Below are 14,704 nucleotides of genomic sequence, written 5' to 3' on the forward strand. Positions count from 1 at the left end.
TCTCGTTTGGAAAAGGAGCTCCATACGTGGGTATTTAAACTTGGGTTATGCGATCAATTTTATTGTGGGGTGTTCTGCACTGGATTTGTACGCAAAATGTGGGAACCTAATCGATGCCCATCGGTTGTTCGTCAAAATGTCTCGCAGGGATTTAGTCGTCTCGAATTCTATGATTTCAGGATTTGATAGGACTGGAGATCTGGCAGAAGAGTTCGATTGTTTCAGGGAAATGCAACGTGAAAGAGTGAAGGGGACCTGATGAAAGGGAAAGAGATAAATGGGCAAATAATTAAGAATCTAGCTTTCAATGGAGATGTTGTCATTGGGAATTCTTTGATTGATATGTATGCGAAGTGTGAGTTCTTGTGGAGTGCAGTTCAGAAAATGTTTTTGTCAGCAAGCGAGATTTTGAATTTTGTTACCTGGACCACATTGATATCTTTCATGGCAAAGGGAAACAGTCTATGAATCTTTTTGAAAAAATGAGAGTTTTTGGAATTAAACCCAACTCTGTAACATTCACTACGGTTCTGGCTAGTTGCAGTCACTCGGGGCTTGTAGATGATGGTTGGAGGATTTTTGAATCAATGAGATCAAATTATAGGGTGGAACCCATGGTAGGACATTATGCTTGTATGGTGGACTTCTTAGGCCATCTTGGGTATCTGAAAGAAGCACTGGAATTGATCGACAAAATGCCTGAACAACGTGCTCCAAGTGTTTGGGGTGCCCTTCTTGGTGCTTGCAGGATGCATAATAATGTGGACATGGGAGAAATTGCTGCTTATCGGCTTTTTGAATTGGAGCCTAAAAATCCTATTAATTACGTTGCATTGTGTGGTATCTATGATTCTGTTGATCGACTGGATGGAGTTCTACGGATAAGATCAAGGATGAGAGAACTAAGGTTAGTTAAAACACCTGGCTGTAGCTGGATTACCATTAAAATAAAGTTCATAGATTCTACCAAGGTGACATATCAGACCCACAGGCAAAGATGATCTGTGAAACATTAGACAGTGATGTTGCCTGATGGTTATGGATGGTTGCTCTGCTAATTTGGATTAGGAAAGCTTCAGTTGCATGATGCATGAACAGATGAATTTGGACGAGGGTATATACTAATCAAAGTTTAATAGATAAATAGAAACTTCCAACCTATCTATTGAAAAACTACAATTCAGACTGATAATGACAGAAGATACAAACAGTACCAAGGGCTTTACTTCTGGAGTTTTGTCATCTTGGAAAGTCAATGAATTTGTTTGGTGGTTGAGGCTACTCAGTGTGAAGATTTTGAAAGGACATAAGACTACTAGCAAGACTAGAAGTTTGAATGAATGGATTTGCTGTTTTTAGCATGACTCAATCACTGACTGCACGAATTGCATTGATGAATATTATATTTTGGATTTTGGGTCTAAAAAACATTCTGAAACTCGATTCTTTACATTTTTATTTTTGCTTTAGAATGCATTCTAGAGCCAGAATCGACCTAATTCTAATGGACATCATCAGAAATGAGGCATTAAGCAGGATTCGCTTGTGTGTTCTGACAGATTCTGTGTGGTGCACTTGTATCCATTGTCTTCTTTTCTTTTTGTTTTTCCTCCATCCCACTTTCCCAGCAATTTTCACCATTTTCCTCTAAAACAGAGTGGGGAACCTTGGCGCCCCCCAAATTCTCTTAGATTAATTGTGTTTTTTGTAAAACAGAATTCTTGGGTTTTTGAATTGAGACCTTGAAGATGCAATTAAACATGTCTGTGATTCCTTAAACTATCAAAAAGATCTTAAACATAGGGTCGGAGAAACCAATTTAAAGACTATAATTGTATTGAGTGATGGAGAGCTGCAAATTCTAAACATAAAAATTTTATTTTATTTTATTTTTTTGGGTGGTGGGGGGAGACAAGAGAAGCAATATTGGCCTTTTATGGCCCTATTATTCCCAGCAGAATTTACAAGACACACACACACACTCTCACTCTCTTTACGTGTACTGAATATATATATCTACTGTCTTCTTATTACTATTAGTCTCTCTTTCTTCTGAATACTATTAGTTTCTCTCTCTGTCTCTCGCTCTTCTTAATACTATAAGTTTCACTCTCTCTCTCTCTCTCTCTCTCTTCTTGGTTTCCTTTTCTCTTAAGACAATTAGGCCTTTCATTCTTTCCTGACTAGAGTTGGAAAGGTAGAGAAACTACAAAGTGATCTCCTTGTCAAAGATCCAGGAGAAGCGCGCAGTCTGCGGATCCATCTTCCGAGCTCGCTCCTGGGCTCTTTCCTGCAGCTTCCGGTACCTGGGTGCCAACCCACACACGAAATCCTGAGCCTTACACGCCTCACTGTTCAGGCCCTCTAGCTTCTCTAGCTTCCACCTCCCAACCAGGAATTCCAATATGTCTGCGTAATCCCCAGCTGTGTATACACCGATCCTCTGTGCAACGGCGGAGAAGTGGTCAAAAAGACGCGGCTCCTTCCCATCGTACATCAGATGTGCCGGCATCGTAATCTTCTTCTGCATCATATCTGCGATTCCCAACATGGCATCTGAGGGGTCCACCTCCAGCAACTTTTCCACTATCTTGATGTAAGCGTTCTCGTGTCGCTTCTCGTCCGATGCAATCGTGCCGCAGATACGTGCCAACACGGTATCCCCACGTTCCTTTGCCAAGCGGGCCGTGTTGCCGTGCGATACGAACGTGGCTCGCTCTTGGAATGACGTGTACACGAATCCCAAATATGGGTTGTTCTCTAAACCCGGTACCTACATGATTTGCCAAATTGCCATGCAAGCTTGTCAAAAGAAAATACTATGATGACAGTGACGATACGATGCACAAAAAATTCAAAAACCCTGAATGTCTCTGGGGGATTACTTGACTCACTGAGTCAGCAACATCGGAACTAGTGTTAAATCCTAACTTACCATGCCAGCACCGATGAGGTATTGAATGGTGCGCTCGATCGAAAGCATATTGACGCGACCGGAGAGGAAGAGGTAGGTCTTGAGCAGATCGCCGTGCCTGCACTCTTCGGCGGTCCAACTACGAGTCCAGACGGACCATGGGTCAGGGCTGGATCCGGTCTCGTCTTTGACCCCATCAAGCCGGTTAATCATGGATTGGTACGTGGGCAGTGCCTCTTCCGTGATCATGTCACCCACCAACACTACCAAGTACTCGTCCGGCAATTCAGACGTTCGCTTCCGTAGCTCCCTCACTTGCTCTTCGAACTCATCCGACGACAAGGACGAGTCCGGCAAGAAATCGTGCGGCTGCCAGATTTGCTCCACTGGCTTCAGAAACGGGAGGAGCGTTTCCGTGGCCCACCCGTTGAGCGACTTGAATACCTCCGCCTTCTGTGGTGGCATTGAGTGCGTAACCTGATCAGGCTTATGTGGCGCCGCCGCTACTGAAGAGATTGTTTGTCGCCGGACTCTGATGGTGCCGGTTGCCGGGATTTTAGCTCTGACATTGTGATGTTTCATATTCCCGGTGCTTCCGGGAAATAAGAGGTGCTGTTGGTGGCACAGCATCTGTGATCCCTGCATATTTTCTCTCCAGTCTTCGCCTTCCGAATTCTCGATTGCACTACTGAACTTGGGTTGTGATTGTGATGGCAGGATCTCCTCTATTTATATGAGTTTTTAAGAGAGAGAGAGAGAGAGAGAGAGAGAGAGAGAGAGAGAGAGAGAGAGGGTTCCTGTGGGTCTGCTCTGGTTTAGAAGTTTTAACTTCCTGTGGGTTTGCTTTGGTTTAGCAATAAAGTCAGTCGTCCTAGTTGCCCCATTTGGACTGCATCAATCCTCCCCGTGGATATCAGAGAGCTGAGGGTTTTCGGTCACACTAGTATATTTGAATGTTAGTTGAATGTTAGTTAATCAGTTAAGGGAGAGGGATGGATTTCGTAAGCTATAAGCTATAATCATTTTAGGTTTGTCCATCATTGTTTTTAGTACTTGATTTAGAATTTTTTTTTTTGTTTTTTGGTAGAAACTTGTGAATTTTATTACTTGATTTAGATTAAATGCAATAAAACTTAGGAGATCGAAGTGGTCAAGAAAGACATGCATAACTTAGATGTTGTTTCAAGTATGATACGGAGGTTCATATAGACGACACCATGTAGTTATGATAAGTCTGTTGTTTGCGTTGTTGTGTTCTTTTCTTTTTATTATTATTATTAGGCCAAATGTTCTCTTATCGTAGCGAAGGATGCGTCTAGACACATGGGGGTGGGCAAAGCAACCTCTCCGCCCCCTTAAATGGCCGAAATGACCATCCCATGTGTCAAGGCGGAGCCTGCGCTCCAAGGTCCAAGGTAGAGAACAATCACCCTTATTATTATTATCATGTTGTCTTTGCAAGGATTCATATAGGCGATTCCATTTAGTTGGGATAAGAATATTTATTATTGTTGTTATATAGATAAATTATGCCTATAAGAGATTGGCTACATGGTTACACTCAGAGCTTCCCTATTAGGCTGAAACTTTTTTTTTCCCCCCTCACATTGAAGGATGGCAGAGTAATTTTGATTGATTAATATATAAGGAATGGTTAATTAACCATGCTAAATTCTATATTTCCATACTACATAAATGCACTCTTTTGGTAATCTTCTTTTATTTGAGGGAGAGGGTTTTCTGAAAGGTAACAATGCATTTGCGCCAGTGGAGGGGTTAATGAGAGTACACGTGAAAGCATCAAAAGTAGCGGGATATACATTGTTTGACAAATTACTTAAGTTAACGAAGCGATGAGCAGTTTCATTGGCAATGAAGAAAGGATTACAAGCTCCCTTCCGCAATCCTCTTTGTATTTACAAAGAATTTCCAATAACCTTAATAACTCACATCACTATCAATTTACAGAAAATACAAAGAGATATAATTTTCCAAATTTAACTCCATGTAGATCCTTAAAATTTTTCCTTGGGGCTCCCGGCCGGCTGCCCCAAACCCCCGCAAGACCCCCAAACTCAGCGTGGCCTGCGCCAGCTCTGGGCCTCAAGCTGTACGAATTTTTAATGGCTCTTTGAAAACAGCTCACAATCAAAACTACAAAATACAAAACGTCAACCCTTAATATCACTAAAATTCAGCACCATCCAAACAAACCACATGGCACAATTAAGTTTGGGTCTTAAGTGTGTGTGTTAGAAAACATCCACTTACATGTAATTCCAACTTGTTTTTTTTTTTCCCCTGGGGGTGGAACGTCTAATTCCAACTTAAGTATATCAATCGTTGCCTCGTTGGTAATATCGAACAAGAAGACTTTGATTCTTTAACTTAATTAGTCAGAGAAATTGACCGGATGCTCAAATTATAATATTTCTCCTTGTTTCATTCCCTAATCAATAAACAATAGAGCCCTTCATTCTCTTTCAAAATGTACGAGGCTGTGTTTGTTTAGAAAATGAAAAAAAATATCTTCACCGTCGAATCATCAGATGGATCCGACGGTGGGCTCTGAATGGAACTCAGATGAGACTTGAGAGGGCATCTAGTATCTTCTTTTTCTTCTTCGATCATGTAGAGGCTTCGGATGGTCCTATTCGATGCATGTGAAATTAAAAATAAATAATAATAATAATAAAATAAAAAAGTGGGTTGGACATGTCACCAGTTTTTGGTAAACTGACGATATACACCAATCACAGGGTTCGATCAAGAAGTCGAATTAATGAGTCTTTTTCAAATTAAAAAAGAGAAGATGACACATGCTGACACCCCAGCAATGTGCCCAATTGCTGGTTGCCACCCTTTTACCATAAAATAAAATAAAAATTTGTAAGAAATTATGGAATTCGAAAATGTAAAATCCTTGTGATAGGTTATCTTGGGCCCAAAGTATCAATGGCTAATGACTTGAAAAGGTTAGGGACATCGGACTTGGACCAATGGTTGGGACTGTTGGTTGTAGTGGTGTCTGGGGTATGTTGCTCTTGAGTTAGAGACCCCAACTCTCCTATCTTTGGCAGCAAATCATGTCTTTTTTGGAATCAATGTTGGTCCTTTGAAGGCCTCTCTTGACCCCTTGTGGATCTGTCCCAAAAGGGCCCCTTATGGATGGAAAAAGATTTCCTCCAATTATGAAGGTCCAACTAGCCTAACCAAAATAGGGGTGGGTTCTAAGTGGGCCTCACCTGTGAAATGACCAACCCCTTTTTTTTTTTTTGGGAGGGGAGGGGGAGTGGGGGTTCGAGTGCTAGACCCTCCAGCTCCCGCCATGGCTGGAGGAGAGCCAGGTCCCTTATGGATCACCCCTAATGGACTAAATTTTAGGTGAAAAATGACTTGGAAAGGTTTGAATCATAACTTGGGCCCAAGTGATGAGCTATTTTATATGTCATATTTTAAGACAAAGTTGACCGTTGTTTAATTAAATGGAATGAAAAGACATTTTGAGCCAAAGTTGACCGCTGTATGCATTTAGATGATGTAAAGAACATGTGCCCTATTCCCATTCAATAACAGATTAATTTGTGTCATTGGAATTTTTTTTCTTCTTCCTGGATTACATCATCTATACATTTGTCGTTTTGAAATTTCAGCATTTTTGTCCCATTTTGTGTCTGGGCGCACGGGCTAAACACCTCAACATTGTACTTAACCAACGATTATTGTCACATGACAAATATATAAATTTTTTTTTTTGTTGTTGTCTTTAGGTCTTATCTACATAAGCTTTTCCTTGTCTAAAACAAAAGGGGTTTTGTAATTCCTTAGTCTCACATGGAAAGTGAAAAAACACTTTGGTTAGTATAAATGTGTTTATAGGAATTATAAGAAGAGACAAGAACTATATTGGAGAGTACCACTGCTTAGTTCTTGCAGATGTTCGGAAGTGGATCCAAGATGCTTTCTACTATGCGCACATCAAGCGTGACCAGTGTGGTTAAATGGGCTTGAGTCTAAGTCCATTATACTTTTTGCAAAAAGACTCTAAATATTTTAGGCCCATTTGTTTCTAAGTCACAGGCTTACCATTTAGGCCCAATACGAATTGGTAAATTCATTGCCTTAAGATACATACCCTTTCATATGGGTCGTGTGTTTTCATAGAGACACACCCACCCATACGCAGGGAAAGCCAAGATTAATGAATTTGGAATCAACAAGGGAGATTGAATCTTGACCATTCATTGTGAGGTCACACACGCTTGAAGGGGACCTCCACATCCATAAACAGGGGTAGTGGCTGCCATTCATTTTCATCAAATCCAAATTCGTCGTTGATTTTAAAGAAACTCTATCAAGAATCTTAAATGACCCCACATAACTAGGGTTCAACTTACCCTTTTTCCAAAACCTCATCACTCCTGAATAAGAGCCACCTTGAGGAAAACTATATCACCCTCTGCAAAGTTTAGCACTTTCCTCCAGATGTCAGCATAGCTCTTCTGTCGGCTCTGAGTTGTCGTGATTCTCTTCTGAATCAACTTGACCCCATCACAGGTCCTCTGAATGATCTCAGGCACCAACAATGTCTTCTCTCCTACCTCATCCCAACGCACTGGGGATCTGCATTTTCTATCGTAAAGTGCCTCATAGGGTGCCATGCAAGTGCTCATCCCAACTGTGCTTGAGGTCAATAGTACCTGCCCTCATCATGTCCTATAAAGTGTGGATGGTCTTCTCTGTCTGACCATTTGTCCGTGGATGGAAAGTTATACAGAAGTTTGGATGGTCTTCTTTATCGGACCATTTGTCTATGGATGGAAAGTTGTACTAAAATTCAATTGAGTACCCATAGCCCTCTGCAAACTCTGCCAGAATTACGTAGTGAATCTAGGATATGTAGCTGATACTATGGTAACGAGTACCCCGTGTAATCTGAATATTTTATCCACATAAAATTGGGCTAGTTTGTCTAGTTAATACTCTGTTCTAAGGTTACAGAATTTATATTCTTTCTTTAATCTGAATTTTTCAACAAGTCTCCATAATCTGCTCCATCAAACCCCCTACTTTTTTCTCTCCTATTGGGAGATTAGTTCTAACTTTAGAGCTTAAGGTTCAGATTTGTTATGATGTTATCAGTGTATATTAGAAGAAGAAAAAACCAACATTGAATGAAGAAAGTACTCAGAATTAATGTTATATTAAGAATGATACATTCATAGAGCTTCAAGAACAGATGATTTTGTTTAAGAATTATACATTCACTCATATTCAAGGACAGATCCGATTGTGTAAGAATTATACATCCATTTAGCTAATGGAAGATCCAAATGGTTCATTTTGATACCATTCATTTAAGAATTATATATTTCGACAGGTAAGTTTTTTTCAGGTCACCATCCTAATGTTTATCTTATGTTCTGTTCCTTAATTGTTGAATCTCTGTACTTGATTCTCAAATCAGCAGATAATCATATCAAGCATCAAGAAGAGATTAAACTAAAAGGTTTTGGCCTTGGATTGAAGTTTGTATTTAGGAACTTTTTTTTTTTTATTTTTTACCTCCAATTCTTTTTGAGAATTTCTTTGAATTGTACATTATCTATGAGTGAATGTTGGTTTGATCTTGTCCACAGATCAGATCCAGGCTGAAGGAAATACTGATATTGCTTTCTTTATTGATGAGTTGTAGTCTTTATCAGAATTTGAAGTCATTATTGCTTTGTTAAGCCTTACACTTCCAGAACAGTATGCCAAAATTATTCACTTGAAGATAGGGGGTTGTCCCCTCATTGGTTGAAACCTCTTGATGCTTGAGAATCTAAGTGGGCATTCAATATCCAACACCTAAAAAGGTTCCTTACTTCGAAATAAATATTTAAATTTCAGCCTTTTAAGATAATTTTTCAGATTTATTGCCGATACTAAATAGCAATCATAAATTTTATCTACTTTTCAAGATATTATGCATGGATCAGATCTATCATGCACGATATATGTGGACCCCAAACCTTTGTATGGATATGTTGCCCCAGAATGCAAAGATTTATAGTATACTCATGCCATGATTTGGGTAGGGATTGAAAGGATTGAAAGGCAGAAACCAGATAAAGACACTTTAATGATCTTTAGTCCTGGCCTTTATACAGAGGTACCGACTTAGGTTTTAATAATATATAAATTGTTTTAGATATCTTTTCTAAAATCATTTTAGAAAAAATGCTACCTGGGTATGTACGATGTGCTGCCCTTACGCCCAGACATAGTGACCGGCAAAATAGCCACCGCACCCCCATAGAAAAGGGAACTTTTTCAGGGGTATGGCGATAATTTTGCTCATCCTTGTGTCTCGGCACAGGGGCAGCGTACCGCACACGCCTAAATTGCATTCTCTTTACCATAAAAATAATATTTGAAACAATGGATAAAACCATTGCATCACACAACTATCATTGGAGTAAATTAGGGCATGTGGCCTAACAAATTGGCCCACTTGAAGAGACAATCAAGTAATAATATTACATTGCTTGAACTACCATCAAGTGCCGTCTAATTTTAGCCACAACCGAGTTACTAAATCCAAACAATTCAGCCACAACCGAGTTTCTAGTCCAAACGTAGAACATTCAATATGATCATCAGTCATGTATCATGCTCAAAGAAACAATTCAAAAATTGAGCTCTAAAAATAATTTGACTCAAAAACTAAAATAGAATCACTACATTAATCCCAAAGATGGGCTGACGCTTTCCAATAAGCCCAAGTAATGATAAAACCCACAACCAAGCCATGACCCAACTATTGTTAAGTCTATAATCAGGCCCATTTATTGAGTCAATTTAAGCTCTTAACTGGTAGGACCCATACGGTGTTAACGTTCGTATTTTCTATATTCTTTCCAAGTATAATTTTGGGAAATTTATGAAACACCCCCTTGGGTCGAAAATCGGATCACCTCCTAAAATTTGAGAATAATCAGATCACCCCCTGCATTAGAGCCCTATACTCAAATTAGACCCTACCGTTAGTTAATTGATGAAATCAGCTAGTTAAATTTTTTAAACACCCTAAACTACCCTTGAGAAGAGTAAATTACTATTTTACCCTTAGATCTAAAAACTTAACATGTACAATTAAATTTACAATACTACCCTTCCTTCATCTTCAACCTAAAATACTCCACCCTTTTCTTACAACTCTGTTTGCAGCACCGCCGCCGCCGCCGCCGCTGCCGCTGTCGGCGTACCTCGTGGAGAAAGGTGAAGATTCAACGAACCAGCTTGAAGGGAAAATCCTGTACAGCCAAATCTCAATATTACCCCTGCTCCTTTCATCTTCTCTGTCTCCGTTCCTGATCGATTGCACCGGTGGGAGCATACTCTCCGTTCCTCTTCTCTATCTCCTCTCTAATATTCTCTCTCCCATCCCAGTTAACGTTTCTCTTCTGTTCTCTTTATTTCTTCATCTTCCCTTTTCTCTTTTTTATTTCTGTTTCTATTAAACCTACACTGTTACTTTGATTTCCACGTAACACCGACAGCCACAAAGTTGGATCAATCTCCCTTGATCCTCCGTTTCTACTCAAATTTAGGGGGTTGCGGCCTTACCTTTGGGCAACCCATCCTGCTGAACCTAAGCTCCAAAGCTGGCTGGAATAGTGGGTTTCAAAACCACTTTCAAATCTGAATCTAAACCTACCGCTATAACTAGTTTTAGTCATATTTCCTTGAAATAAAACTTGATTTATGATATTGTTATTGCCCATCCCTAAGAGAAATTTATAAAACTCGATTACAAAGGTTTCAGGTTTTCGATTCAATTTATAAAACTCGATCTAAGCTTTTAGGTAGATTCGTAACACTTAGATCTCTTAGGTTTCAGGTTTCAGTTGAAATAAAACTTGATTTCTGATTTGTAATGAGTTTTATAAATTGAATCGAAAGAGGGTTTCCATTGGAAAGAATCCTACAACCACGCTGGAAATTCCCCTTCTCCCTCCTCTGCTTGTTCGACTGCTTCTTCTTCCTCTCCCACTTTCTCAGATTCTTCATCATCATATGCATGTGCTCCACCTTCACCCTCCGATTCGACATCCGAACCTATCCCAAGTCTTGTATCATTCCTCAACTGCTTCTTACTATTCTTGATTCAGACCGGTGGCTGCCGGGATTGAGTTGCAGGTGTGAGGAAGCAGAGGCGGCAGCGGCGGTGCTGCCTGAGCGAAGCAGAGGCAATGTGGTATTTTAGGTTGAAGATGAAGGAAAGGGTAGTATTGTAAATTTAATTCTAATGATTTAATACAAGGGTAAAATAGTCCTTTTACATCAATAACTAACAGCAGACTAACACCGTTAGTGTAGAGGGGGTGATCTGAGTATTTTCAAATTTCGAGGGATGATCTGTGTTTTGACCCATTTTCAGGGGGTGTTTCGTAAATTTCCCTATAATTTTTTATGTCTCTAAATTTAGTTAATATAGGCTTATAAGTTGTTAGCTTGGTTAATTTTAAAGGTGATTTGTGGGTTTCATCCAATGGTCGAAAAGACCAAATATACCCACCTTAAAGGTTGAACGATTGTAAAACCAAAAACACCAACCAAATAAATCATTCGTAGAAAGAAATATCGGTTAACTAACTATCAATAGTTTTTTTTGGTAAAGAACAAATTCATTGATAAGAGCGTGAAGCAATCAAGTCCCTCTAATAGGGGGTGGAAATGACCACTATACCCCTACTAAACACACCACCCGAGTGGGATCCACCTTATTAGAGGGACTTGGGGCATCGGACCAGGCAAGAATGGAGTAGATAATTTTTCAGAATGCTAGCCTGCTAGGTCCTGTTTTAATTGGAAAAATTATCATCTCTAGTTCCTTGTCCGGCTCAATTTTCTAATTCTTCTAATAACGGGGTGATAGATCCCACTCAAATAGAGTGTTCGAACAAGGGTAGAGTGATCATTCCACTTTTCCATTGTAAGAGGAATTAGAGAACCGAGCCGAACTGGAAACTGAAGATGATAAAGATCGATTCTATCTTTGTGATACAGGAAAATTATCTTCTCTAGTTTTCTACCCGGCCCGATTAACCAGTATCGTGTATCGTAAAGGGTGGTCCTCACCCAGTAAAATTGATTGATGCATGTCATTTACCCTAATGCCTCTGTTTCTTCCTCTCACCCAAATAGTAGGGTTGTAGTCTTCCTTCACCTAGGTAGGTATATAGTAGGCTTGTAGCTAGCCCACCATCATTGACTGCTCCCTCCTTCCTTGTTTCTATTCATTTTTTGTTATATACGGGAGAACACTCTCTTTCCACACGGAGACTGGCTATAATAGTATATGCCCATTCCATATTTTGAAACTTTCAATTAAAAAGTGAAATGTCAGGGAAGAAAAAGAATAGAGTAGGTGGGTCACATCAATTGAGCTGTAACCTTTTCAATGGCTGCTCAAAAACTAACACGCCCTTTTCTCCCCTCAAAGTGCCTGGAGATCATATCGATTGGACTCACTCTATTTTGTTTGTTTTGTTTTTAATTATTGTTCCTCGTTTCTTTGTTTGAAGTCAATGGATAATCCAAAAATCCCATTTCCTGACTTTTTTTTTTTTTTTTTTTTTTTCACATTACATTTACTACACTTGGGACCCTTTGTCTCTCTCCCATGCGAAAACAAGTAACCTTCGTCCAATGAGAAAGAGAAACCCTTTAGTGTCGATATATCCTTAACGGTTTTTCGTTATAATACTTTGTGTCGACGTTATTTAAAAACCATAACATCATTCAGAAATATAATACAAGGGAGAGCAGAATTTATTTTGTATGAGAGTTTGTATGTTCCCATAATATCTTTGTAAAAGTTGGAGTAGAAATTAATAGCACCAATTTATGTCTTCTTGTATCATTGGAATAGAAGAGAATATTAGGAGACAATAGAGTTAAGTTGAATCAAACGATACTATGTTTAAGGTTTTAAGTGCCTTAATTATTGCAATTTGGGATGATCATGCGTTATACCTTCAAGATAAAACAATCCTCTAATCACATAAGATGGATGTGCTCCTAAATGTGATTACGTAGAGTTTTCGAAAGTTATACTCACTAAATCATTGACACTGCCAGACTATGATGGAGAAGAAAACAATATTTGGGATTGCTTCTAAAAAATGTTAGAGAAATGGGCAAGACCTCCTCTCTTTATAGAAGAAAGAAAGAGACACCATTAAGGGGTGTCTCCAAATGACATACCCAAAAAATCATGTTTTTGCCTACAAAGCTTGTTTGTTGACCATTCAAACAAATCTTCCAATTGTTATACTTATTGTTTATTTAGGTGTTTATTAGAAAAGACTCAATCCTCTAACATAATTTTTATAGAATAAAATCATATTTGAAATCTATAATTTTAAATTTTTAGGTTTTATTTTTTTTTTTTTATAAAAAAAAAAGACTATTTATTCATGCGTGTCCAACGCCAAACAAAGAAAATTACAATACATAACACTAATAGAAAACATGATAAACACAAGATATGGATAATTGGTATCTAAAATCAAGGAGTGGAAACTGATCCAATCTCACATGCAATTGACTGAATCATCTTGATTAGGGTTTGATCGATCTTCTTATTTGTAATTGAGTTGCAGTTTACAGGAACATGGAAGTCCTCGAAATTTTAATATTTTCTCTCATATCGCACACGATCGTTTGTCTTCCAGCCCTCAAAGAAGACCAATTAAGTGGACTTTGCCTTCAAACAAAGTATATAGTCTTGTCTTTTTAGGGTTTTACCTACTCAGTCAATATTGTATTAAGAGGTGGACTTCTTGAGCTTTGTGACAGATGCATATATGCTGCCGGTTCTATTAATTTTCTCCGGTTTCATGATTCTAACAATAATTAATGGCTTTGTTCTTCATCTGTTGGCCAAGCAAGTCCTTATGGACTTTTCTTTTAAAAATTGTACCGTTTTCCATCATCACTCGAACGAACTACTCGATCCAATCAAATAAGTCGTCTTGGTTATCTTTTTTTTTGTTTTTGGTAATTAATAAGTCGTCTTGTTCGATATTACCAAAGATTGACATACTATGTAAGTGGATGGTTCAAAACAAGAGATTTAAAGTTTCAGTCTTAATGAGTTGGCTATGCGATAAATTAAAATAAAATAAAACTATCAAGAGAATGCATGTAAATTATTAATAGGACGTGCATGAAAGCCTACCAAAAATGTGGCACGCAATCAATTCAGACCATTTCTTTAATATTCACCATTTAAAACTATTATATCATCTTTTCACGTGACACAAAGAAAAAGAGTTGTTATTCTACGAGGGATATGTGGGTGATCACACACCCAATCTCTTGTATTATGAAAAAGTATCTCAGGACGATCGAGTATGTCTAAAGAGTTTTCTACATAAGCATAGGTAAATTTATCATGTATTTTTTTTTTTTAGTATTATTGAGATCAACGTGAATCACTCATGGATGGAGACTGACGCATTTCCACAATCCATGTAGAAGGTGTACGTAGAAATGAAATCTTATAACGATGTTTCAAGACTCTGACTTTATGTCGTTATTTTGTACTTGTTGCGCGTGAAAACCTCCGGTGCTTGGTTCGCTCGTAGATGAGCCTGCAAAAACCAAGCAATGAGCACAAGAGGGCCGGTGTGGCTCCGGCCTAGGACTCTCCGATGCTCAAGTCAGGTCTCCAACGCGACAGCGTAACTGCGTAGTAAAAAGCAAGATGAGGAATTGTGCTCCATACCTGGGTATTTA

The 14,704-nt window shown here is 38.8% G+C and overlaps 2 protein-coding genes across 2 annotated transcripts; one reads left to right on the top strand and one right to left on the bottom strand.

Annotated features, from left to right (window-relative positions):
• Positions 1–258: 258 nt before the first annotated feature.
• Positions 259–1,087, top strand: LOC122638896 (pentatricopeptide repeat-containing protein At3g46790, chloroplastic-like). The gene is made up of 3 exons (XM_043831750.1): positions 259–355; positions 454–907; positions 1,069–1,087. The coding sequence occupies exons 1-3, from the start codon at positions 259–261 to the stop codon at positions 1,085–1,087; spliced, it is 570 nt and encodes a 189-aa protein (XP_043687685.1).
• A 1,070-nt stretch (positions 1,088–2,157) lies between these two features.
• On the bottom strand, positions 2,158–3,584 carry LOC122665581 (stearoyl-[acyl-carrier-protein] 9-desaturase 6, chloroplastic-like). Its single transcript, XM_043861738.1, has 2 exons — positions 2,936–3,584; positions 2,158–2,773 (listed from the first exon to the last, which is right to left on the bottom strand). Exons 1-2 carry the CDS (start codon positions 3,557–3,559, stop codon positions 2,207–2,209), a joined length of 1,191 nt encoding a protein of 396 aa, XP_043717673.1. The 5' UTR covers positions 3,560–3,584; the 3' UTR covers positions 2,158–2,206.
• Positions 3,585–14,704: the final 11,120 nt, after the last annotated feature.

Source organism: Telopea speciosissima, chromosome 1 (genome assembly GCF_018873765.1).
Source record: "Telopea speciosissima isolate NSW1024214 ecotype Mountain lineage chromosome 1, Tspe_v1, whole genome shotgun sequence".
Taxonomy (NCBI): Eukaryota; Viridiplantae; Streptophyta; class Magnoliopsida; order Proteales; family Proteaceae; genus Telopea; species Telopea speciosissima.